This window comes from Myotis daubentonii, chromosome 4 (genome assembly GCF_963259705.1).
Source record: "Myotis daubentonii chromosome 4, mMyoDau2.1, whole genome shotgun sequence".
NCBI lineage: Eukaryota > Metazoa > Chordata > Mammalia > Chiroptera > Vespertilionidae > Myotis > Myotis daubentonii.
In genome coordinates, this window is record NC_081843.1 from 79,292,302 (window position 1) to 79,319,600 (window position 27,299).

The 27,299-nt window shown below is 38.5% G+C and overlaps 2 protein-coding genes and 1 non-coding gene across 12 annotated transcripts in view; 1 reads left to right on the forward strand and 2 right to left on the reverse strand.

Moving 5' to 3' along the window:
- BDP1 (B double prime 1, subunit of RNA polymerase III transcription initiation factor IIIB) overlaps positions 1–27,299 on the reverse strand; it is an 89,154-nt gene that overhangs the window by 36,944 nt on the left and 24,911 nt on the right. For 8 of the 10 annotated variants that reach the window (XM_059694384.1, XM_059694378.1, XM_059694379.1 and 5 more), the window contains exons 10-17: positions 24,777–25,058; positions 21,951–22,098; positions 17,280–17,438; positions 14,173–14,332; positions 10,224–10,315; positions 8,497–8,689; positions 7,434–7,549; positions 208–1,729 (exon numbers count right to left, since the gene is read on the reverse strand). In XM_059694384.1, the coding sequence (XP_059550367.1) occupies positions 208–1,729; positions 7,434–7,549; positions 8,497–8,689; positions 10,224–10,315; positions 14,173–14,332; positions 17,280–17,438; positions 21,951–22,098; positions 24,777–25,058 (2,672 nt within the window). The remainder of the gene's footprint in view (positions 1–207; positions 1,730–7,433; positions 7,550–8,496; positions 8,690–10,223; positions 10,316–14,172; positions 14,333–17,279; positions 17,439–21,950; positions 22,099–24,776; positions 25,059–27,299) is intronic. The other 2 variants (XM_059694377.1, XM_059694382.1) reach the window with 2 other exon arrangements.
- LOC132233553 (mitochondrial import inner membrane translocase subunit TIM14-like) lies at positions 12,351–12,909 on the forward strand. The gene has a single exon (XM_059694387.1). The coding sequence runs from the start codon at positions 12,484–12,486 to the stop codon at positions 12,832–12,834; it is 351 nt and encodes a 116-aa protein (XP_059550370.1). The 5' UTR covers positions 12,351–12,483; the 3' UTR covers positions 12,835–12,909.
- On the reverse strand, positions 25,125–25,227 carry LOC132233926 (U6 spliceosomal RNA). Its single transcript, XR_009452776.1, has one exon. It is a non-coding gene; the product is annotated as a U6 spliceosomal RNA (small nuclear RNA).

Below are 27,299 nucleotides of genomic sequence, written 5' to 3' on the forward strand. Positions count from 1 at the left end.
GGGAGCCAATTTCCCCAAGCCTCTCTACTCTCCGGCGGCTTTCCCGCTCTGCTCTCCGCCCGGCGCCTGTGTATGCAAATTAACCCATCTTTGTCAGGTTAATGTGCATACTTACTCCTGATTGGCTGGTGAGCGTAGCGGAGGGACGGTCAATTTACAGGTTTCTCTTTTAATATAAAAAATGTTTAGGGACAGAAAAGTACATACTTTGATATTTAGTGAAGGCACAGCACTGCAATCAGCACTTCTGCTCTGCATTAAATCTGTCTCAGTTTGTAGTGAGGTTCCAGTCTCCTCTGGTTCGTTTTCCCTTAGAGAAATACCTATTTTTTCAGTTTTATCCAAACCTGCCACCATTTCTTCTGTAGCACTGATCTCTTCTGATCCAATTTTCCTCAAGGAAATTTGTCTTCCAGTTTCTTTCAAATCTGCCTCTGTTACCTTAAAGACAGCCATCTTTTCCATCAGAGAAATGTCTCTTTTTCCAGTTTCTTTCAAGTTAATCTCCCTTTTCCCTATGGCACTGATCCCCACTAATACCTTTTCCTTTGAGAAAGTTTCTTTTCCAATTTCTTTCAAATCTGCCTCCACTTCTATAATTCTGTCCTCTTGGGCCTTTTCCTGTGTAGGTATTTCTCTTCTTCTGGTTTCTTCCAAATCTGTCTCTCTTTCCGCAGCGGTATTAGTCATAGTAACCTCCGGTATCTCTTTCCTTAGAGAAATCTTCCTTCCAGGTCCTTTCAAACCTGCCTCTGCTTCCCCTACAGTGTTGACTTCTGGGGCCTTTTCCTGTGTGGATATTTCTCTTTTCTCTGTTTCTTCCAAATCCGACTCTCTTTCCTCATTGGCATTAGTCATAGTTACCTCTGGTATCTCCTCCCTTGGAGAAATCACCATTCCAGTTTCATTCAAATCTGTCCCCACTTCCCCTACAGTGTAGACCTCTGGGGCATTTTCCTGTGTGGATATTTCTCTTCTCTCAGTTTCTTCTAAATCCATCTCTCTTTCCTCAGTGACATTAGTCATAGTTACCTCTGGTATCTCTTCCCTTGGAGAAATCTCCCTTCCAGGTTCTTTCATACCTGCCTCCTCTTCCCCTACAGTGTAGACCTCTGGGCCCTTTTCCTGTGTGGGTATTTCTCTTCTCCTGGTTTCTTCCAAGTCGGTCTCTCTTTCCGCATTGGTATTAGTCATAGTCACCTCTGGTATCTCTTCCCTTGGAGAAATCTCCCTTCCAGGTTCTTTCAAACCTGCCTCCGCTTCCCCTACAGTGTTGACTTCTGGGCCCTTTTCCTGTGTGGATATTTCTCTCTTCTCTGTTTCTTCTAAATCGGGCTCTCTTTCCTCAATGGCACCAGTCACCTCTAGAATCTTCTCCCTTGGAGAAATCTCTCTTCCAGTTTCTTTCAAATCTGTCTCCGTTTCCACAGTGAAGTCAATCATTTCTGGTTTCTTCTCCCTGAGAGAGATGTCTCTTCTCCCAGTTTCTTTTAACTTTGACTCAGTTTCCTTTGTAGTGCTAGCCTCCACTGGTACCTTCTCCTTTGGCGAGGTGTCTAGTCTTGCTGCTGTCTTTTTCCCAGAAACAACAATCTCCTCTGGCACCTCTTCCTTTGAGGAAATGTCTCTTCTTCCAGTTCTTCTTCCTGTATTTGGCTTTGGTTTCTGAAATCGATTCTTTAGAACTGGAACTTGTTTGAGTATATTTGCTTCATTATCCTCTTGAATACTATAAAAACAAAAGACACAATTGAATTTTAAACCAGACTGTCTGTTGAAGAGATGATGGTTGCGAACTCACTACTGAAACACAAGGGACTTTCCAATTAAAAAATAAGAAAATTAAGAAAGCCCAAGGAATCTCTGAGTAAAATTTAAAAATTAAAAGAGAGCCCGGATTGTATGGCTCAATGGTTTAGTACTAAAGTATGAACCAGAAGGTCATGGTACAATTCCTGGTCAGGGCAAATGCTCGGTTGTGGGCCCATTCCCTGGTAGGGGGTGTGCAGGAGGCAGCCGATCAATGATTCTTTCATATCATTGATGTTTCTACCTCTCTCTGCCTCTCTCTTCTTCTCTGAAATCAATAAAAATTAAATTAAATTAAGAGAGAGCCCTGGCCAGGTAGCTCAGTTGGTTAGAGCATTGATCCATATGCCAAGGTTGCAGGTTCAATCCCTGGTCAGAGCACATATAAGAGTCAACCAATAAATGCATAAATAAGTGGAACAACAAGTTGATGTTTCTCTCTCTCTCTCTCACTCTAAAATCAATCAATAAATAAAAATTTAAAAAACAAAATTAAGTAGAGAATTTATTAAAAATAATAAAATTAAATTTAAATAAAAATCAAGAGGAAAATTGCATCTTTTGAAATTATGGTAAAATTTTAAAATAACAAAATATCTATTTACATATAGACATATATAAAGAAAAAGTCATCAGTTAGGTCAATTAGATTAGCAGCTAATTGGCCCTGAGTAGTTTCCTACTAATTGTCATTCACACCATTCTTCACAAACACTGTTGAAGAAAAACTCTCCTCCAGGCTCTACATTGGAGCTAGCCCAATGTGTACGCTATTCCTACATCTTTGCCCCTACTATCATTTACACAGACATATGACTTACCATAGAGTTAAGGGCCCCATTTACATGGCCAGACTTGGCTGGCATTCCAAACAGCTGGATGGAGGCATGATTTGAAAAAGATATAGCCTTATGACTAAGAACTAGGTTCACACCTCACTTTTAAAAACAATTTAAAATGGTATTTCCTGTACAGACATTTCTCTAAGAGAACACAAATTGGGACTAAAAGGAAGGATTAAATGAACAGTATTTTGCAGTTTCCTGAGTGTTACTGGGCATTTCAGCAATGTTAGTCTGAACAAGTGTATACAACAGCTTTTAAAAAATGAGTTAAAACTGCCCTAGGTGGTTTGGCTCAGTGGATAGAGCATCGGCCAGCCGGCTGAAGGGTCCCAGGTACAATTCCAGTCAGGGGCACATACCTCAGTTGCAAGCTCAATCCCTGGCCCTAGTCAGGCCATGCAGGAGGAAACCAATCGATGTGTCTCTCTCTCCTCAATGTTTCTCTTGCTCTCTCTGTCTCTCCCCGTCCCTTCCACTCTCTCTAAAAATCAATGGAAAAATATCCTCGGGTGAGGATTAACAAAAGGAAAAATTTTGTTTACTTTTTAAATTATTTACAACTATGTTAGTGCTTGTTTGAACTTGTCTATGTCCCAACCTATCTTTCTTTGTTGAAACATGTTTTTCAATGCAATTTTTGATAACACAAGACAGGTTCTTAGTGTAAGACTAATTTTCAAATTGTACTTGTTTATGTAACTGAGGTGTTTTTCAACTATCATTAACTTTAGGAACAGATACCATTCAATGAAAAATTAATACCAACTGGTAAAGAAAATTTAATTTACTTAGTCCTCGGTGGGTTTTATTCTATTTTCTGACTTATGATACTTTTCATCTCCATCCAGGAATATTTAGCTTTTAGTGAGGTTTGTGTACTAGCAACCTTGGTTTGGTTATCATGGAAAAGATAAAATCTATATATATAAAATCCTAAGCAACCGAAAGACCGGTCACTATGACACACATTGACCACCAGGGGGCAGATGCTCAACGCAGGAGCTGCCCACTGGTGGCGAGTGTGGCACACCAGCCAGGCGGCAGCCACTCACTCCCTCAGTAGTTCTGCAGATCCAATCTCCAGAGAACAGTACAGGCACCGACAGACCAGCACCGCCAGCACAATCCCGACAGCACTGCTGGCCTCCTGGAAGTCGGCCTCGGGCACAATGGCTGCTTTTCCTCCATAAACACTCCATAAGGAAGAAACCATATAAAACGCCAGGTGGTTCCCGACAACAGGAGCGAATGTCAGCAGGACGGATCCGGATCCCGGGCCAGCAAGGGTGTTCCACCACCCGCCCGGAGGGCTGATCACATCCCAGCCCCCTACCCTACCTCTGGAAACTCCACCCATGCACGAATTCATGCACTGGGCTTCTAGTATCATTATAAAGTCATATTTTAAACACTAGCATATTCTTAAAACATGTAAATGCTTTAAGCAAAAGATTTATTAATAATATCATTATTTTAGTATCAATTCAAATTTTAAGATACAAATACACAATGTTACGATTATATTCCATGTGCTTAAATAGTCTCTGAGTAATCAAAGGTCTTGGATAAACTTTACTTTTTTTAAATATATTTTTTATTGATTTTTCAGAGAGGAAGGGAGAGGGATAGAGAGCTAGAAACATCGATGAGAGAGAAACATTAATCAGCTGCCTCCTGCACACCTCCCACTGGGGATGTGCCCACAACCAAGGTACATGCCCTTAGCCGGAATCGAACCTGGGACCCTTCAGTCCACAGGTCGATGCTCTATCCACTGAGCCAAACCGGTTAGGACAATAAACTTTACTTTTATGGATAAATAATCAGTACCACATTACTTGGAGTTCATGAATAACTAATCAACAAATAGTTCTGAGCACCTACTACATGCCAGGAAGGCATGTGCTAGGAACTGAGAATACAATGGTGAATGAGGCAGATCTCCTCTTATAGAGCTCATTATCACCTGCATAGCTAACTGAAGATCAGTACCCAAGATTAGTAATCATATATGAAGTTGTACTCAATTATTCCTCAACTTAAAACATATAATGGATCCACAACTCTCCAAGATCACAAAATTTAAAGAAAAAGGCAAAGAAAAAAGAGGATCATCACTGGAGAAGACAGGAGAAGAATGTGCACAAAATTACAAATCTACTCCATGGTCCACATGTGTTTTTCTAAATAGTTTAAGAATCAACAAAATATTTATAAACCTCCATAAAATAATCATATGAGTACACAGGATGCCAAACTAGCCTAGAGAAATGTTTTAGATATATTTGCTAATTTATATAATCAAGAAGAATTTTTAATGCATTCTTCATCTCAGAGTCTCTTTCTTTATTTTCTCTTTCTCTTACATAGCACCTTGACAATTCAAAGTATTTGGGAGGGAGGAGAACTGCCTATTAGATACAAAGAGACATATGGTTTAATAAAACATAGAATCTTAGAATTGTTTTTAAGAATGTTGGAGATGCAAAGACCAGAAAGACCACATGATAAAACAGAAAGGACACTGCCTTGAAAAGAAATAGTTGTTGAGATCAGACTGGTTATCCTATATAGTAAAAGCCTAATATGCAAATTGACCAAACAATGGAACGACCAGAAGAACGACCGGTCGCTATGACAAGCAATGACCTCCAGGGAGCAGATGCTCAATGCAGGAGCTGCCCGCAGGACCCAGGCCAGCCAAGGCCGGTGCCAGCGGGGGCCCCCATGATCGCCCCGCCTGTTGCCCCACAGATCAACCCTGATCACCAGCCAGGCCTAAGGACCCTACCAATTCAAATTTCATACACCGGACCTCTAGTTAGTTATAAACATATCTACCAGAGTTCTAAAACCCAAAGACCACTAAGAGAAAAACTTAATTTTCTATCAAGCCAAGATGAACTATTAAATGGAGTTTGGTTTAGCCCTGGCAGGTGTGGCTCAGCTGGTTAGAGCATCATCCAATACAAGAGGTTACAAGTTCGATTCCCAGCCAGGGCACGGACCCAGGTTATGAGTTCAATCCCCAGTAGGGCCACATGTGAAAGGCAACCAATCAATGTTTCATTCTCGCATCGATGATACGCTCACTCTCTCTCCCTCTCTCTTTCTCTCCCTTCCTCTCTCTCTAAAAATCAATAAAAAGCATGTCCTCTATAGTGAGGATTTTTTTTTTAATGAAATATGGTTTAAACAGAAAAAAAATATAAACAAAAAATCCAAACTGTCAGATACGAGATATCTATATCAGAGATATGTACCAAATAATGTTGTTGTACAGAATTCTACCCAGAGATTCTGTAGCAGAATAGTAAAATAGTTTGGGGGTGGGGAAAAGCAGTATAGGGAAATAGGAAGCAAAAGAATAGAGGAAGGAAGAAGTGAAGAATAAAGGAATTTTTCAAATAAAGATCTTTAAAATAGTTCAGGAAACCGAGCTTTCACTCTGAGGTTAGATAGTAAACAGGCTAATACTGCTATAAGAAAGTATAAAATAGGCCAGAATTTAAATGGAAAGATTGGAAAAATATTAATAATTGTTGAAACTAGATAGTAAGTATACATGGGAGTCCATTAGTCTATGCTCACTTCTTTTTGCACATTAAATATTCCCAAAAGGAAAAAGAAATTAAAGTATATTAATAATTTCATCAATCTGGCTTGGTGCCCTCCAGAAGGGAAATAACAAATATAAAAGAGCTTTGGCTGTGAGAAGTATGGGTTTTTACATATGTTTTACATAAAATTTATGTAAACCTTAAGGCAATATGGGATCAATCAAATCTCAAAGAATCAAAAATATTTAAAAAATAAGAAACGTTATCACATTTGGACAAAGATACGATTTAACATGCATGTTAAATGGTAATCCTATCCATGTGAACTCAAGGTCTAATTTATAATGAGTAGCTCTTTTCAAATCACCCAAAACTGACAAATTGACATGAAGGCTATGACATAAATTGCCTTGAAAAATGAAGTTATAGCTCTAGCTGGTTTTGCTCAGTGGAAAGAGCATCGGCTTGTGGACTGAAGGGTCCCGGGTTCAATTCCGGTCAAGGGCACATGCCCGGGTTGTGGGCTCTATCCCCAGTGGGGGGTGTGCAGGAGGCAGCCGATCGATCAATGGTTCTCTGTCATCACTGATGTTTCTATCTCTCTCTCTCCTTCTCCCTTCCTCTCTGAAATCAATAAAAACATATTTTAAAAAAGAAAAGAAAAATGAAGTCATATTTCTAAACTAGAGGCCCCGGGCCCTCAGCCAGGCCAGCACCCTCTTGCAATCCTGGTCTCCTCGGAGAATGTTCCACTGCCAGTTTGGCTCAATCCCACAGGCCAAACCGATCTAGCCTAAACCAGCAGTCCGACATCCCTCTCGCAATCCGGGACCGCTGGCTCTTAACCGCTCACCAGTCTGCTTGCCTGATTGCCCCTAACCACTCTGCCTGCCTGCCTCATCACCCCTAACCACTCTCCTGCCTGTCTGATTGCCCCTAACCACTCACCTGCCTGCCTGATTGCCCCTAACTGCTCACGTGCCTGCCTCTAACCGCCCCTAACCGCCTCTGCCTCGGCCCCCACCGCTGCAGCTTCGTCTGGAAGGACATCTGGAAGGTCATTTGGCTGTCCGGTCTAATTAGCATACATTTTTATTATTATAGATATTATGTAATTTGATATACAAAAAAATCAAGTCTGATTTGCTTGTTTTTAAAAATTAACAATTTCTAAAACTTTATACAAAATTTTGAAATTATATAATAAGATGATGCTTACCTTAGACATTCATTAAGAGACTTGGGCTCATCTGGTTGCACATTTTGAAAAGAAGTATCTTTTTTTTCAGATTGTGAGGTGATGTCACATGACTGATCTTCTGTTTGTTGAGGAGTCTTGATAACAAACACAATTTTTTTAAAAGTTTTAGTTTTTAAAATGAAACAATCATTTATAATGTCTAATTTGAGTACAAAAAAACCAGTAACATTTCAAAACCATAAAATGATAGTCCAATGATGTTGTTTTTTCTTTAGATATGTTAGAAAATTTCCTAAGCCACAGCTTTTACCTCATCTCAAAGGCCCTTGTTTCCTCCCAATCAGAAAGCAAGTAACTGCATTAGTCTCATCTGTAAGAATTATACCCTGGGGTCTATCTCTCTGAATCTATCTTATTATTATAATCACATTACAGACCTTGGAAATTATGCCAACTGTTACCCTTATCCCAAAGACTAGTTATTATGTAAATATACTAAAATCCATAATCTTTGTTCTTAGAATTATATTTTAGTAGGAAGATTTTAACATTTTGTTTCTGGCAGCGTTAAAATTCACATATCGAGCCATATTTTCAAAAGGAAGTGTAATTCAAAATCTGCAGAGTAATGGGGAAAAGCAAGTCCAAATATGAGGTAAGATGAAAGTCGATGATCCATCATATAAATGCCCCAAATCCAGAGAGCTGAGTTACATGGCTTTACAATAGCAAAGTGGCTGCCTATGAGATTTTAGACTTCTATTTAATGAACAATGTACACAATAGTATAACACTACTGTTCAAAAAGCGGGTGAGGCCCAGCCAGCGTGGCTCAGCGATTGAGGGTTGACCTAAGAACCATGAAGTCTTGGTTCAATTCCCCGTCAGGGCACATTCCCAGATTGCTGGCTCAATCCCCAGTATGGGGCATGTAGGAGGCAGCCAATTAATGATTCTCTCTCATTATTGATATTTCTATCTCCCTCTCCCTTCCTCTTTGAAATCAATGAAAGTATATAAATAGAAGGTGAAAGGAGGCTATATATTTAACAAAAACACTAGGAAGAATCAGAATACTTACATTTATATCAACACAGGATTCATTTTCATTCTTTTCTACATTGGCCCCAATTTCTTCTTGTGATGCAAGGATTTCTTTTCTTTCAGCAGCTTTAACTACATTTGGCTTTGGTCTTTGTAATCGTGCCCTCAGTCGTGCAGGTATGAAAGCCTTTGGTTGATTATCTTCCTGCAGATTCATTTTTCCACTCAAACTAAAACAATTACAAAGGAATCAAATCAATAGTTATTCTGAAGTCACATACTTGCTTGTTTTTAGTATTCCCTTCTCTCAGGTACAAATAACTTGTAATATAAAATAATTCACAAGTATCCTCAAGAATATCCTTCAAAGATATTCATACTTCTACACTTTGAATCTTTGGAACCCAAGCCATAATTCTGGAAACCTGACTATAAAAAGCATTTTAAAATCAAGTTTTCATCACAAAATTAGAAAATTTACACCTGATAAGCATGCACTACAATTCCCCACTAAGGATAATATTGTATAGTGTACATTACCAGGGCACTGGAAACAGATTATGGCATAAATATACAGTCCAAAATCCACTGGTTCAGATTCATACTGGAGCAATCAATGTCTATTCTAGATCTCCATTATAAATTAAATTTCCCTTTTGAAACCCCTTGTTGTAAGTAAAATTATCCAGAAACACATTATCTTACCCATTAACTTATATAACAAGACTTTGTTAATAAGCTTGTTAATAAGTTGAGGGAGAAATGTAATTGCTAAATCAATGGATCCATATAATAATTTATTTCTACAACACAGGGGTGGACAAAAGTAGGTTCACAGTTGCTTGTAAGGAAAAAGACATGCAAGTTATGATTATAACTAGAGGCCCAATGCACGAAGATTCGTGCAAGAATAGGCCTTCCGCCCTAGCCAGTTTTACTCAGTGGATAGAGCATCAGCCTGTGGACTGAAGGGTCCCGGGTTCGATTTCCAGTCAAGGACATGTACCTGGGTTGCGGGCACATCCCCAGTAGGGGGCGTGCAGGAGGCAGCTGATTGTTGTTTCTCTCTCATCGATGATTCTAAGTCTCTATCCCTATCCCTTCCTCTCTGTAAAAAATCAATATATATATATATATATATATATATATATATATATATATATATATATATATATATATAAAAAGAATAGGCCTTCCTTTCCCTGGCTGCCGGCACCGGCTTCCTTCCAGAACCCAGGACCCAGGCCTTCACTCTGGCCGCCGTCTTCCGCCTTTGCTCCGGGCCAGATTCGCCTCCCGCCTGCTCCGGCTGGCTCCGTGGCTGCCGCCCAGAGGCTGGCCCTTGGCGGCTGGCTGGGGCTTATGGGAGGCTTGGCTTCCTTCATCGCTGGGGCGATGAAGGAAGCTAAGCGTCCCACCCGAAGGAAGCCAAGCATCCCGCCCACTCAGCGCCGCCACCTTTGAGGCTATGGGCGCCGCCATCCCTGTTACAGAATGATGATTAATTTGCATATTACCCTTTTATTAGTATAGATTATTAGTATAGATAATACAAAAATAAACTGCATACTCACACTGTAAACCTACTTTGCCTATGCCAACATTAAGCATAACGAGCATTATTTAAATGTTTCAACAACTCCAATAGTTAAAAATGGACTTAAAGTGCATAACTGAAAATAAACTTCAGACAGTATCAAGTAGAAAAGTTAGTACAATCATTCCTAAGAGTTACTATTTGTATTCTACTTCCTAAATACTTACTTAGATACAGTATCAGCTTCTGAGTTCTCTCTCGCTGTATTCTCCATTCCAGAAATGTCAAATGAATTCATTTTATCCTTTTCCACGTGAGTCTATGAATTCAATGTTTTACATTTAATCTACTTAACACAAAAAAGTTGAAACTTTGCAATAAGTAAAAGGAAATTTAAAGAAAAAAATTCTTTTGTACTTCTAATCAGAAGAGTTTTTAAAGTCATACATACAGATGAAAGTATTAGAAAAAATAACAGGTGAGGCAAAAGTAGATTTACAGTTGTTCATATGGAAAATAATACAATAATTAATAAAAAATACAAGAATAAAATTGTGTTTCACATATTCACAACCATAAACCTACTTTTGCCCAATCCTGTATAACCTTATACATTACTGACAAATCACAAATCAGTATATCCTTTCTGGAAAGCCTTTTGTCAATATAAATCAAGAACCTTAAAAATATTCATCCTTTCTGACCCAGTAATATGATTGCTAAGACTCTATTCTAAAATATTTAGACTAAAATTTAAGTACAAAGATGTTCACTGGAATATTATACAAAATAGCAAACACTGTTAAATCAGGGTTGGGGAAAGTCTGGCCCATGGGCCATATAAGGTCCACAAAATCATTTGGTCTAGCCCTGCCAAGGCATTAGGGGTGAGTTAATTAAATGTGTGACCAAATATAGCAGGCTAATTTAATTTTGTGTGGCCCGTGAATGATGTTATAAATATCCAAATGGCCCTTTGCAGAAAAAAGATTCCCCATCCCTGCTGTAAATAGACAAAATATTCAACAATGAGTGAATGGTTAAATAAACTCAGTTCACATCCACTGATAGAATATTATGAATTTACTAAATTAAAAAACCATGTTTTCAAAAGATGTTTAATGATATGGAAAAATATTTATAGAAGTTAAATACCAAAGAATACAAAACTGAATTACTACTACTACTCAATTTTGTAATTAAGAAAGGTTGAAAGAATTAAAATGTTGGTTGCATCTGAATAATGAAATTACAAGTAGTTTTTGTTTTCATTTTTTTCAAATCCTCACCCAAGGATATGTTTTCATTGATTTTTAGAGAGAAGGAGAGAGGGAGAGAGAACACTGATTGAGAGGCTCCAATCATCTGAGGCACACCGGACAGGAAGGTTTTAATTTTTACATGAGTGTATATTTCCCTAATTTTCTAGAAGTTAAAAATACCTTATATAATTATAATAAAACTAAATTATAAAAAGTATGATAAAAAAAGCTATTTTACATAATAGGAAAAAATGTAGACTACCATTTTAAAAAGTATTTTACCAAAAATAAAAAATTTAAAACAATATAATGCTAGCATGAATATAAGGAAACAGGAACATTCATTTGGTGCTTGTAGCAATGTAAATAGAGTCATGTTTTTGACTGTCAGTCTGACAATGCACAAGACCTATAAAAATATTAAAAATATTTGACCCATTACTCTCACCACCCCTGAAAATTTATCCTATGTCTTACCTTAAGAAAGCCCTATTTAAAAAATTGTTTGCTTTTATTTCAAGAGTTTAAAAAATGGAAATAACCCAAATATCCACCATTAGGGAAACGGTTAGTAAATTGATAAATTAACCTTAATTAAAAAGATCACTTACTCCCAAGAACTAAAATGAATAAATTTAGAGCGAGAAGTTTTAAATTTTATGTTATGATTTCCCTGGCTGCTGTGACTTAAGTGGTTAGAGCACCGGCCCACACCAAAGGGTTGAAGATTCGATTCCTATTCAAGGGCATGTACCTGGGCTGCAGGTTTGTCCTTGGGTCAGAGCAAGTGCAGGAGGCAACCAACTGATGTTTCTCTAACATAAATGTTTCGCTCTTTCTCTCTCTCTCTCTCCCTCTCCCTCTCTCTCCCTCTCTCCTCTCTTCTCCCTACCTTCCACTCTCTCTAAAACATCAATGGATATTAAACAAAAACAAAATTTTATGATTAAAAACTATAAAAAAAACTATAGAAATGTTTACATACATAAAAAGAAAGTTTACGTTTATAAAGGATAAACAGAGCAATGTATCTGTGTTTAGATGAAAAGGTTGTAGATAAAATTTTATGGTTTAAAAAATATTTTGAGCGGGCGCCCGAGCGTGGACGTTGGGTCCCCGCTGATGGCGCCCTCGCCTTCTGGTAGCGGCGGGGAGCTGTGGCCGCGGCCTTTCGGGCTGGGATGAACCGCGCTCTCGGCGGAGGCAGGGGAGCCGAGCCGGAGCCATGGCCAGTACAGTGGTAGCCGTTGGACTGACCATTGCTGCTGCAGGATTTGCAGGCCGTTATGTTTTGCAAGCCATGAAGCATATGGAGCCTCAAGTGAAACAAGTTTTTCAAAGTCTACCAAAATCTGCCTTCAGTGGTGGCTATTACAGAGGTGGGTTTGAACCCAAAATGACAAAACGAGAAGCAGCATTAATACTAGGTGTAAGCCCTACTGCCAATAAAGGAAAAATAACAGATGCTCACCGACGAATTATGCTTTTAAATCACCCAGACAAGGGAGGATCTCCTTATATAGCAGCCAAAATCAATGAAGCTAAAGATTTACTAGACGGTCAAGCCAAAAAATGAAGTAAATGTATGGTGAATTTAAGTTGTTAGTCATGTATATGAAAACAGCTTTTTATAATAAATGTTCTGAAGCTACACATTTTAAAAATGATTTAGCACAAACTAAGTGAAAGCCTTGGTATAAGTTTATTATTTAAATTTGAAGATTCTAAATCAAATTATAGAATATTTGGAAATTAATGCTCAATAATTATGGATACATACCATTTGAATAGAAACACTGTTCTATCATTCATTTCTCATTTAGTAAATAATTGGTATTCAAGGCACAGTGAACATGAAAGTCTGCTCTCAAGGAACCCCAATCTGATAAGATCCACACACTAGTAATTAAAATGCAATGTAATACATATTATGTTGGAATTAGTACAGGCTGTTATAGTATGTTAGGAGGACAGACAGTCAAGGTATAGAGAGCTGGTTCAGTTGCTTAAGACTGAATGTAAAAGTGATGTTAGCCACAACTCTGACCTAAAAAAGTTGATGTCATGTATATCACAGGCAGGATTCAGATTTCATACATTAAAAACTTGATAAAAGAGAAAAAAAAATATTTTGAATAATAATTTCATATAGGAAAAGTCAGGTATGTCATTATTGAGGATGTTTGAAATTTGTCTTAGTTCTAAAAAAATATGCATAAGCCCTGGTCGATATGGCTCAGTTGGTTGAACATCGTCCCACATACCAAAAGGTCGCCAGTTCCATTCCTGGTCAAGGCACATGCCCAGGTTATGGGCTCCATCCCCAGAGAGGTTGCATGCAGGAGGCAACCAATCGGTGTTCCTCTCTCATATCAATGTTTTTCTCTCTCTCCCTCTCCATTCCTCTCTCTCTCCATTCCTCTCTCAAAAAATCAATAAAAACATATATTTTTAAAATAAAATAAAGCAGGAGCCTAGTAAGACAAATTTAATATTTTTTTAAATTGACTTTAGAGAAGAAGGTAGTGGGAGAGAGAGATAGAAACATCAATGATGAGAGAGAATCATTGATCGGCCAGCCCCCCCATATGCTCCCCACCGGAGATCGCACCTGCAAACAGGCATGTGCCCTGACGGGGAATTGAACCACAACCTCCTGATTCATAAGTTGATGTTCAACCACTGAGCCACATTGGCCTGGCTAAGACAAATTTAATATGAATGGGGAAGTTGGTCTGAAGAAAATGCATAATCAAGACACTAGTAAAACATTTAATATTAATGTGTAAGTTCTTGTATCTTTGTGTTAGTATCACTAACATTATTTTTTAATTACAACTAAACATTTTTATTTCCAACTATTTAGGAAAAATTTTTTGTAATTTTAAAATCTATAAAGTCTCTTGCTCCATACCTTTTCAACTGAAGCTTCTGGATGTAAATTCTTGCTCTTGGCATCTGTTTTACCTTGTGAAAGAATTGGTTTCTTCCCAACAGCCCTTGATAAATTGGGTTTAGGTCTCTGGAATCGTCCTCTTACCATAGGTTTAACATTTTCTGCTTGATCAGTTTCCCTACAAAAATATCATTATGCACTTTCATTCAGGCATATTAAATGAAATTCTTAAAAATTCACTCAGAGTCAGAAAAAAACTCCTTTAAGAATATTACAATAAGTGTAGCAAAGAAAACTGAAAAACAGCAATGAGGCAATAACTTGTTCCATCAGATGTTAAAAACACAGTATTCAGCATCAATAATTAAAACACTGTGGAACTGATATATGAAGAAACAGATAAATGAAACACAAAAGAAAATTGAGATGACTCCAAAATAAAGATGATTTTAATATTTAAAAAGGGCAGCATTTCAAAAGTGTGAGGATAAGATGAAATACAAAATAATGTATTCTTAAGAATAAATATTAGCCGAAACCGGTTTGGCTCAGTGGATAGAGCATCAGCCTGCGGACTGAAGGGTCCCGGGTTCGATTCCGATCAAGAGCATGTACCTTGGCTGCGGGCATATCCCCAGTGGGAGATGTGCAGGAGGCAGCTGATCGATGTTTCTCTCTCATCGATGTTTCTAACTCTCTATCTCTCTCCCTTCCTCTCTGTAAAAAATCAATAAAATATATTTAAAAAAAAAAAAAAGAATAAATATTAGCCCGGCTGGCATGGCTCAGTAGTTGAGCATTGACCTAGGAACCAGGAGGTCATGGTTTGATTCCCGGTCAGGCTACATGCCCGGGTTGCAGGTTCAACCCCATGTGGTGCGTGCAGGAGGCTGATGATCAATGATTCTCTCTTATCATTGATGTTTCTATCTCTCTCCCCCTCTCCCTTCCTCTCTGAAATCAATATATATATATATATATATAAAGAAACAACATGAGTGAGCATGTGACAAGACATTAAAAATCAGAAAATTTGCTCTGGCCAGTGTGGCTCAGTTGTTTGGGTGTTGTACCATGCACCAAAAGGTTGCCAGTTTGATTCCCAGTCAGGGCACATACCCAGGTTTCGGGCTCAATCCCCGGTAGGGGCATGCAGGAGGCAGCCGATCAATGTTTTGCACTCACATCGATGTTTCTCTCTCTCCCTCTCTCTTTCTCTCTCTCTAAAAATCAATCTTAAAAAAAAAATTCTGAAAACCTACCTGGAATTATATATAGATATTCATTATTCTATTCCTTTGACTTGCATTTAGGTTAGAAAATATTTAAATAAAAAGCTGAAAAAAATAAATAAAAGAATTACATATCCCTTCCCCAAAAAAAAGGAATGAGGTGGAAATATTGTACTGAGGTGTTATTTTATAATCTATCAAGGCCACCAAAATTCCCAGCTTGATAACAACGTTATTAGTTGCTAAGAAAGAGAGGTGCTCTCTTACATTGTTGGTGAGAATGTAAACTAGTATAATTCCTATGGGTAGCATTTTGACACTATCTTATCAAAATCATAAGTGTACACACATATATATCCATGAAGCAAGCATTTCCATTTTCAGGAACTTACCCTACAAATACACTTGCATAAAGATGAATGAGTGGAAATGTACAATAAGATTATAAGCATTATTTGTAAAAAAAAAAAAAAAAAAAAAAACAAACAACCTATATAGCCATCAATAGGGAACTGATAATATAAAATGTGATTTTTCCATACAAGAACACTATGCAGCTATAAAAATAATAAAGGTCTTTATGTAAAGGTATGTAAATGTAAGAAAAAAATGCAAAAGGTATGTACACCACTAGGTTTTTAAAGAGTTAAAAAAATGTTTGTATTAGCTTTTTGTTCTTGTTGTTAATCCCCACCCAAGGACATTTTTTCCACTGATTTTTAGAGAGAATGGAAGGGAGGTAGAGAGAAGAAGAAAGAGAGAGAAAAATACAGATGTGAGAGAAATACATCGATTAGTTGCCTCTGGCATGCGCCCTAACCAGGGCTGGAGATGGAGCCTGCACCCCAGGTATATGCCCTTGACAAGGAATTGAACCTAAAATCCTCTGGTGTGTAGGCCGACGCTCTAAACCAGGGGTGGGCAAACTTTTTGACTCGAGGGCCACAATGGGTTCTTAAACTGGACCAGAGGGCCGGAACAAAAGCATGGATGGAGTGTTTGTGTGAACTAATATAAATTCAAAGTAAACATCATTACATAAAAGGGTACGGTCTTTTTTTTTTTAGTTTTATTCATTTCAAACGGGCTGGATCCCGCTGGCCGTAGTTTGCCCACGGCTGCTCTAAACACTAAGCAAACAATGGGCGGGGCTATTTGTATTAGCTTTAATATACTTTTTAAAAATTTTCTGAAAAAATAAAACTGGTACTGGTTAGAGTGAATAAGGATATGGTAGAAAGAATATTTCACTCAATACCTTTTTACACTTTTAGACAGCTGAACCATAAGAATATATTATCCATACCAAAGACTAATTTCAATTTTTATTTTAAAAAATAAGATTGATTCTCAATATGGCTTTGCTTTACTGAATATAAATAATTTATAAACTGAATAGCTTTTAAGATCATATGAGAAGTTATGAGGGAGACAAAAAGGACGTCTGAATTTTTGACATATCTCTTCAAAGGGAAATTCTGTGGTGCTTTTGTTCCATTTTTAGTGAAGATATCAACTTAACCAGTATCTATATACTAAAAAACATGAAAATCTCTTCAAAGTCATAAATATCAAAATCCACTACTTTGCCCACAGGCATGAATATTAACTCAAACCAAATAAAAGTAAAATCTCAGCAAATAGTTAAGCTTCTAAATTATTTTTACAATTTCTTAAGTTACTACTTTGTTAAAATTCGTATTACTATAAGACATCATATATGAAAGAGGCTCTTTCAGTAATGAAATATACACACTCAGACCACAGACATATTAAATGGTCTATAGTTCCCTCCTCATCCCTAAAGGAAGCAACATTATCATTTGTTAAATGATAAGAAATTATCAAAAGTTTGAAAATAAATTTTTAAGTCCTACCATGTAAAATACTTACAGTGATGTATTTTTTAGTTCAACATTTCTTTCTTCTGTACAACTACTCTCAGCATTATTCACCTCACATAAGACTCTAATTCCAACTTCTGATGAATGCAAATCTGAAGTGATTGATTCTGAAGCCCCAGTTGTTACTGATGTAGCATCTTGTTGACTACTAAGGAAATGAAAACATCAGGGGGGAAAGGAATTCTTAGTAATGCATACTTTAAACTAATTATTTAAAAGACTTTTAAAATGTTATATACTAACCAACACTGTGAACAATAATTCTTCATATTATGAAAGAATTAAAACAAATATTTTGGCTTTTTGTGATCTTTGTTGCACCATGTTATTAAGAACTATTCCTTCGCCCTAGCTGGTTTGGCTCAGTGGATAGAGCATCAGCTTGCGGACTGAAGGGTCCCAGGTTTGATTCTGGCAAGGGCACATGCCCGGGTTGTGGGCTCAATTCCCAGTAGGGAGCTTACAGGAGGCAGCATATCAATTATTCTCTCTCATCATTGATGTTTTTGTCACTCTCCCTTTCTCTCTGAAATCAATAAAAATATATTTTTTAAAAAAAGGAACTGTTCCTTCAAAGAAAGTAGCCACCATAAATTAACAAGCTGGGAAAGTGTTCAAAAAGTCACAAAAGGAAAATCCCTTCATTATATGAAGTTCATAGTAATACTTAGGAATTATCTTTCATTAAAATTTTATGAAAGTATTTGAGATCTTGCTCCCCAGAATATGTGTCAGTTTGGCTCAAATAAACTCTTATAAAAATTCAAAAATAGCCCTGACCAGTATGGCTCAGTTGGTTTGAGCATCATCCCCATATGCCAAGGTTACAGGTTTGATCCAAGGACAGGGCACATGTAAGAAGCAACCAATCTATATATATAAAATCCTAATATGCAAATAGACCAAACGGCAGAACTGAACCAAACCGGTCGCTATGACGTGCACTGACTATCAGGGGGCGTGTGTGGAACATGGCGACATCGACCGCAGCAGGATGGTGGAGCAGGTGAGTGGGGGCGCCAGACCAAGGCAGTGTACCAGTCACTGTCATCAGGGCAAGCCTCTGGTGGTTACTGAAAATTCTTTTTTCCCCACGCACCGTGGTCTCACCAGGCACTCACACCCACTGCCAGGGCCAGGTGCAGGTCCCAATTGCTCAGTGCCATCAGCAGGTGCAAGTGGCGGCTGCCGGCCCCAATCGCCCCTGAGGGCTTTTCCACCTCCCCTGCTCCTGAGGGGCAACTGGGGCAGCAGCCATTGCTCACACCCGCTGACAGCACGGGCCCTGCTCGCACCTGCTGCTGGCACCGGCCCCAATCACTCCTCGCCATCAGCGGGTAAGAGCAGGGCCGGTGCCATCAGCACGTGGGAGCAGAGGCGGGAGCGGAGCTGCCGGCAGACAGGTGACCAGGGGCCGCAGCGGGAGGGGCCTGGCAGGAATACCTCTGGGTCCTTTTTAAAAATTTTATTTATTGATTGATTTTTAGAGAGAGAAACATCGATTTGTTGTTTCATGTATTTATACATTCACTAAGGGCCCAGTGCACAAATTCATGAACCTTGAAAGAAATAGTGGACCGCAAGGCTGTGGTGGGCACAGGGGTGGGTCTCAGTCCATCCTCTGCTTCAAATACATTATTAACATTGTGAACTATATGAAAAAATCAGCATATGTGCATATGTGTATTTTTCTACATGAGAATAAATAACTTACATCAAATTTTTCAGAAGATAAGCATATAGACCAGTGGAACAGAATAGACAGCCCAGAAATAAACCATGTATATATGGCCAAATGATCTTTGACAGGGTGCCAAAACTACACAATAGGAAAAGAATAGTCTCTTCAACAAATGATATTAGGAAAGCTGAATATCCACATGCAAAAAAATGAAACTGGACATTTATCTTATAACATACACAAAAATCAACTAAAACAGATTAAAGATTTAAAGGAAACACTTTAACTATAAAACTCGTAGAAGGACACATGGGAAGAAACTTCATAACATTGGTATTGGCAATGATTTCTTGGCTATCACACCAACAGGAACAAAAACAAAAATAAACAAGTGAGACTACATCAAATTAAAAAGTTTATGTACAGCAAAGGAAATAATCAAGAGTCAAAAGCCAATCTATGAAATGGGAGAAAATATTTGTAAGGCATATATCTGACAAGGGCTTAATATCGAAAATATAAAAGGAACTCCTATAACTCATAGCAAAAACACAAATAACCTAATTTTAAAAATGGGAAAAGAACTTGAAACATTTCTCCAAAGAAGACATACAAATGGCTAACAGGTATATGTAAAGATTCTTAGTATCACTAACCATCAGAGAAATACAAATCAAAACCATAATGAGGTATATCATCACACCTGTTAGTATTGCCTTTTTTTTTTAAGTGTTGGAGAGGAAGTGAAGAACTGCAATCCTTGTGCACTATTGGTGAAAAAATATAATGGTGTAGCCACATGGAAAACAGTATGCAAGTTCCTCAAAAAAGTAAAACTAGCCTGGCTGTGGTGGCTCAGTGGATTGAGCGTTGTCCCATAGACCAAGAGGTCCCGGGTTCAATTCCCAGTCAAGGCACATGCCCGGGTTGCAGGCTCAATCCCCAACAAGGGGCAAGCCAGAGGCAGCCAATTAATGATTGTCTCACATTGTTGTTTCTGTCTCTCCCCCCTCTCTCTCTTCATCTAGGAAATCAATAAAAAATATATTTAAAAATAATTAAAAAGTAAAAATAGAACTATCATATATTTGATCTGGTAATCCTTCTTCTGGGTATTTATCCAGAAGAACTGAAAATAGAATATCAAAGAGATCTCTGCACTCCCATGTTTTATTGCACCATTATTCACAATAGCTAAGAGATTAAAACAACCTAAATATCCATTGACAGATGAATAAAGAAAAATATGATACATACATACAATGGAATATTATTCATCCTTAAGAAAGAAAAAAATCCTATCATAGGCTACAACATGCATGAACCTTAAAAACATTATGCTAGGTGAAATAAGCTAGTCACAGAGGGACAAATGAGGTATCTAAAGTAATCAAACTCATCTATATATATAAAAGCCTAAGCGACTGAACGACCAGAATGACCGAACAACCAGAATAACCAGTCGCTTTGATGTGCACTGACCACCAGGGGACAGATGCCCAACACAGGAGCTGCCCCCTGGAGGTCAGTGTGCTTCCACAGCAGGAGCACCGTTCAGCTGACCAACCCGTCCAGTGGCCCACCAGCCTGGCGGCAGCCACTCACACCATCAGTAGTCCTACAGGTCCAATCTCCGGAGAACAGGCCAGGCACCAACAGACCAGCACCACCAGGATGATCCTGACAGTACTGCCAACCTCCTGGAAGTCGGCCTGGGGCATCACGGCCGCTTCCCCTCCCTATATGCTCCGCAAGGAAGAAATTATATAAAGGCGGCTGCCAGATGGCTACCAACAACCAGCGCAAATGTCAGTAGGACGGACTGGCAATGGTGTCCCACTGCCCACCCAGAGGGCCAATCGCCTCCCGGGCCCCCCTCCTCCCCACTTCCCCTGTCAGGACCCCACCCATGCACGAATTCATGCACCAGGCCTCTAGTAGAAATATAAATTAGCATGGTGGTTGCCCGGGGCTAACAGTAAGAAGGAAATAAGGAGTTGCTGTTCAATGGATATAGTTTCAGTCATCCAATATGAAAATGTTATAGAGATCTCCTCTACAACACTGCTTACAGTTAACATACTGTACTAATACACTTAAAAATTTGTTAGGAGAGATCTTATGTTACATGTTGTTGTTTTTACCACAATTTAAAAAACAACAACATTGCCCTAACATGTTTGGTTCAGTGGATAAAGCAGGGGTGGGCAAACTTTTTGACTCGAGGGCCACAATGGGTTCTTAAACTGGACCGGAGGGCCGGAACAAAAGCATGGATGGAGTGTTTGTGTGAACTAATATAAATTCAAAGTAAACATCATTACATAAAAGGGTACGGTCTTTTTTTTTTTAGTTTTATTCATTTCAAACGGGCCGGATCCAGCCCGTGGGCCGTAGTTTGCCCACGGCTGGGATAGAGCGTCGGCCTGCGGAATGAAGGGTTCCAGGTTCAATTCTGGTCAAGGGCATGTACCTTGGTTGCGGGCACTTCCCCAGTAGGGGGTGTGCAGGAGGCAGCTGATCGATGTTTCCCTCTCATTGATGTTTCTGGCTCTCTATCCCTCTCCCTTCCTCTCTGTAAAAAAATCAATATATTAAAAAACAACAACAACAAAAACTCAGACAGCAGGATCCATCACATTTAAACTGCTAAAAAACAAAAACGAAGAGAAAATTTTTATAGAACATGATAAACCCATACAAACACTATCACAAGAAAGCTGTGTGGCAAAATAAGCATCAGAACAAAAGACAATACCAGAATGATATCACACAAATGATAACAGGATGACTTCACCTAGAAGAGACAATTCAAGATAAGTATAAAACCTAATAACAGAGCCTGAAAATACATAAAGAAAAACAAATAGAACTGAAAAGAGAAATAAGCCAAATCCCAATTACAGTCAGAGACTTCGCACTCCTCTCTCAGTAACTGACAGAAAATGTAAACAAAGTCAGAAAAGATATATAAAATACCTTAATGAAAGAAGTGGGTCAGTTTTATTCACAACTTTGTCCCTGGAGGATAAATCCTCAACTTCATTGAAGGTCTGTACACAGGAAAGCTTCTGTTCCTTATTACCTTCATCTTCATTTCTCTCAGGCCTTAAAAATGGACACTTATCTATGAATACAAAATACATGTTATTCTAAAAACTGACAGCAAAAACATCTAAATTTTAAAGCTCAAAGGAATTTACATATAACATCATCTCTTCCTATAAATCATTAATCCATTCAACATTTAAGTTCTTATATGCAAGAGATAGATCATACTTTAAGAGCATTAATGAAAAATCAATCAATTTACAACTGTGTTTTTAGGATCAGCATAAATTTCTTAGACAGTCTGTAGCATCCTCCTTTTATCTTGCTTAAATTTTAAGTGGTTAAATATGTCTAGTTATGAAACAAAGTGGATTTGGCGCTTCTGCTCCTTCATAAGTGTCATAATTATAACACAGTAATAGCTAATCATTTCAGAACTTACTAAGTGATAGAACTGTAAGTCCATCAAATATCTCATTCAATAATTCAAAACAATCCTACTAAAAGTTATTCATATTAACCCCATCACAGAGAAAATGAATTTAAGTTGAAAGATATTAAGTGATTTGCCCAAGGTCATACTTAGCAAATAAAAGAACTAATTTAAACTAAAGTCCAATTTCTTAATCACTGAGCTACCCCAATTTACATGTAATATCTTTACTAGTAAGCCACAAAAGAGCATAATATTGTAATGCCTATAAACCATACTATGCTACCAACCAGGACTCATTTATTAAAATCATATGGGTGTCCTGGCCAGTGTGTCTAAGTGGTTGATCGTCGACCTATGAACCAGAAGGTCACAGTTCGATTCCCAGTCAGGGCACATGCCCAGGTTGTGGGCTCAATCCCCAGTGGGGGGCATACAGGAAGCAGCCAATCAATGATTCTCTCTCATCATTGATCTTTCTCTTTCTCTCTTTCCCTTCCTCTCTGAAATCAATGAAAATATTTTAAAAATAATAGGGGGGTAAGAGATCAACCAAAGGACTTGTATGCATGCATATAAGCATAACCAATGGACATAAGACACTGGGGGATAGGGGAGGCTAGGGGACTGTCAAGGGCGGGGGGGGGGGGGGAGGACACATATGTAATACCCTTTGTAATACTTCAAGCAATAAAAAAAAGAAAATATTTTAAAAATAATAATAAATAAAAAATCATATAGGTGAAGCTGAATTACATAAAATTTAAATTCTATAGAAAAGTTGTTCTGCTCTGCTATTTTTTTCTCCTCTCTTTACTTGATTATCTGTTTTAAATAATCTATACATGAACTCTTTTGTTTGTTGTTCATCCTCACCCCAGGATATTTTTCCACTGATGTTTAGAGAAAGTGCAAGAGAGGGGGAGAGACAGAGAGAGAAACATCCATGTGAGAAAGACACATCGATTGGCTGCCTCCCACATGAGCCCTGACTGGGGCAGAGATCAAGTCTACAACCGAGGTATGTGTGCTTGAAGGGAATCGAACCTGGGACTCTTCAGTCCGCTCTATCCATTGAGCCAAACTATATGTGGCTAGGACTATATATGAACTCTTAAGGAAAGGGACCAAGACTTCCCTAAACGCTTAGTCCTCGTTCCCTAAAAACTCATAAGTGTCAATATGTCTGCATTCTAAGAAAGTTTAAAAAATGAAAAGGTAGCTCTTTTATAGAAATTAAACAACTTATTATGGGTTCAGAGAGGTGCTATGAAAAGGTAACATGAAAACCTGTGATTTATTAGCAGATACAAGCAATGTACGTTTAACTATAGTAAGTCCTCACTTTACATTGTCAGTAGGTTAGTTCCTGGAACTGAGGCAAAATTACATATAACAGAACCAATTTTACCAGCGGCTAACTGCTGTATTAACAAGAGTTAAGTTCCTAAGGCATTTCATCAAGTTGTAAAAAAATGATGTTGAGTGAAACCACATTATTTGAAGACCTGCAGTATATACATGTGACTTCTTAGCATTGTTAATGGGAGTACAATGGAGTTAATAAATCTTAGAGACAAACTGTAGAGAAAAATGTCCCCATGTAGCTTTGTGTTTTTTATTTTGTTTTTATTAACAACCTTTTTCCTACTAAATTAAAAATAAAAGTGTTTTGCTGTGGCCCGTGCTTCTCAATGGTTAGAGCATCGTCCCATACACCCGGGTTTGATTCTGGTCAAGGACATTTACCTGGGCTGTAAGTTTGACCCCAGCCCAGTCGGGGTGAGTGTGGGAGACAACTAATCTCTCTCACATTGATGTCTCTCTTTCTGTCTCTGTCTCTCTCTCCCCCATCCTCCCTCTATTCTACTCTCTCTAAAAATAACATGGAGAAGCCCAGCTGGAGTGGCTCAGTGTCTGGGCATCAACCCATGAACCATAAGGCTGTCGGTTTGATTCCCATTCAGGGCACATGCCCAGGTTGCAGGTTCAATCCCCATTGGGCAGCATGCAGGAGGCAGCCTATCAATGTTTCTCTCGCATTGATGTTTCTCTCTCTCTCCCCATCTCCCTTCCCCTCTATATAAAATAAATAAAAACATATTTAATAAATGAATAATCATGGGGGAAATATCCTCAGGTAAGGATTAACAAAAAAATAAACAAAATAAATGTGTTTAACACAGTACATAAATACAGAACCAATTAATAAACATTAGTAATTACTACTATCTAGAAGGCAGGCAATTAATTTATACACTAAATTATTATATGTATGTCCTCAAATAATCAGCGGCTATTAAAATATGTAAGAAACTTACTTTTCTGTTTTTCTCCTTTAGAAGGTCCTGGCTGAACAGTGACATTTCCTGAAAGATTTTTTACTTCTTGTTTACCAACTTCATCTTGATTTTTCCTTCTTTTCTCTAGATTTAGGTCTGGTTCTAATGCAATCTGTTCTGAATCCTGTCCTGATAAAGTCAGAGACTGCAGTTCTTCTTGAACTGTCTGAGCATCCTTTTGAGACTCTTCTGTGTCTGAAATTGTAGCACTCACAGACTCATCCGGATTATCAGTCACTCCTTCACTGGCAACTTTTTTCACTGAAAATAAAAGAAATGGTTATAAATACATAAACAACCTATGAAAAATTCTTAAAGTAGAGAAGGTAAATACCCAAGTATATCCTTTGTAATATTATTTGCGCAGGGGGCCATGCTAATCTTCTCTGTATCGTTCCAATTTTAGTATATGTGCTGCCGAAGCGAGCACTGTAATATTATTTGTATAAGCAAAATTTTGAAGACAATATAAAACACCCAACAGAGAACAAAATTAAATTATACATCTGCACTAATAAAAGACAAAGATGCTAATTGACTGTACCTTCGCTACACCCATCAGCCAATCAGGAGAGTATGCAAATTAACCCAACAAAGATGGCCATTAAATTTGCATAATACAAGCAGGGCGGGACAGTGCCAACCGCCGCCCACCAGGCCGCCATACGTCCCTCCTGTGTGCGACCCAGGGTGGCCGGGGGGGACGGCAGCGATCCGCCGCCCGCCCGACCGCCCGCCATCTGGCCCTCCCGTGTGCAACCCGGAGCAAAGCCGGACAGTTCTGGGGCCGGTTCCAGCCAGAGCCCAGCCAGAGCGAAGGCTTGGGTCCCAGGTGCCAGAGGCAAACCGGTGCAAACAGCCAGGGGAAAGGAAAGCCTATTGCACGAATCTCTTCGTGCAACAGGCCTCTAGTTTATGCTATAAAAATCTATGCAGTAAATAATAATAATGACATAGACTCATATGTAGTGATGTAAAAGATTTCAAAATGTACTGTTACATTAACACATTGTTTGCGGGTAGTTTTTATCGCGCGCTAACAGGTGGCGCAGGACATTTTTGCTAATTTTTTGCGCAAATGGCAACGTTCAGTAAAATTTGGATAACTTTAGTTTACGTATTTATACGTTACCCGCATTCTACTACTAGTCTATAAAAAACGTATCCCGCGTCTATAAAATACATGTCCCGCGCTCTACTACCAGTCAACGTAAAACACATAAATACGTTTCCCACATACAATGTGTTAAAAAAATCAAGTTGCAAAACAACATATATAGTATGACCTCATTTCTATTAAACAAAACCAATTACATATACTCTAAGACACACACACACACACACACACATATATGCATAGGAAAGAGTTTAGTAATAGTTATCCATAGGAAATCTGAAGATTCTGATTGGCAGGGTAGGAAAGTTCAAGAATTTTATTTCCTCTGACAGCCAGTTGGCCTGGAGGTCAAATCCCCCCCAGTATTACCTACAACAACCAAGGCTTAACTACAACAAGACTACGCACAAAGACAACAAGGGGGTGCACCAAGAAAGCATAAAAAATGCGGAGACAATGAAACAGAACACAACTGACAGAAATGGAGGATATAGAGTTCAAAACCACACTTTTAAAGTTTCTCAAGAACTGTCTAGAAGCCGCCGATAAACTTAGTAAGGCCCTCGAAAAGACTGGTGAGACCGCCGATAAATATAGTGAGATCCTCAAGAAATCTAATGAGATCCTCAATGTTGTGATAAAGAACCAACTAGAAATTAAGCATACACTGACTGAAATAAAGAATATTATACAGACTCCCAACAGCAGACCAGAGGAGTGCAAGAATCAAGTCAAAGATTTGAAATACGAAGAAGCAAAACACACCCAACCAGAAAAGCAAAATGAAAAAAGAATCCGAAAATACGAAGATAGTGTAAGGAGCCTCTGGGACAGCTTCAAGCGTACCAACATCAGAATTATAGGGGTGCCAGAAGATGAGAGAGACCAAGATATTGAAAACCTATTTGAAGAAATAATGACAGAAAACTTCCCCTACCTGGTGAAAGAAATAGACTTCCAAGTCCAGGAAGTGCAGAGAACCCCAAACAAAAGGAATCCAAAGAGGACCACACCAAGACACATCATAATTAAAATGCCAAGAGCAAAAGACAAAGAGAGAATCTTAAAAGCAGCAAGAGAAAGAAACCCAGTTACCTACAAGGGAATACCCATACGACTGTCAGCTGATTTCTCAACAGAAACTTTGCAGGCCAGAAGGGAGTGGCAAGAAATATTCAAAGTGATGAATACCAAGAACCTACAACCAAGATTACTTTATCCAGCAAAGCTATCATTCAGAACTGAAGGTCAGATAAAGAGCTTCACAGATAAGGAAAAGCTAAAGGAGTTCATCACCACCAAACCAGGATTATATGAAATGCTGAAAGGTATCCTTTAAGAAGAGGAAGAAGAAGAAAAAGGTAAAGATACAAATTATGAACAAC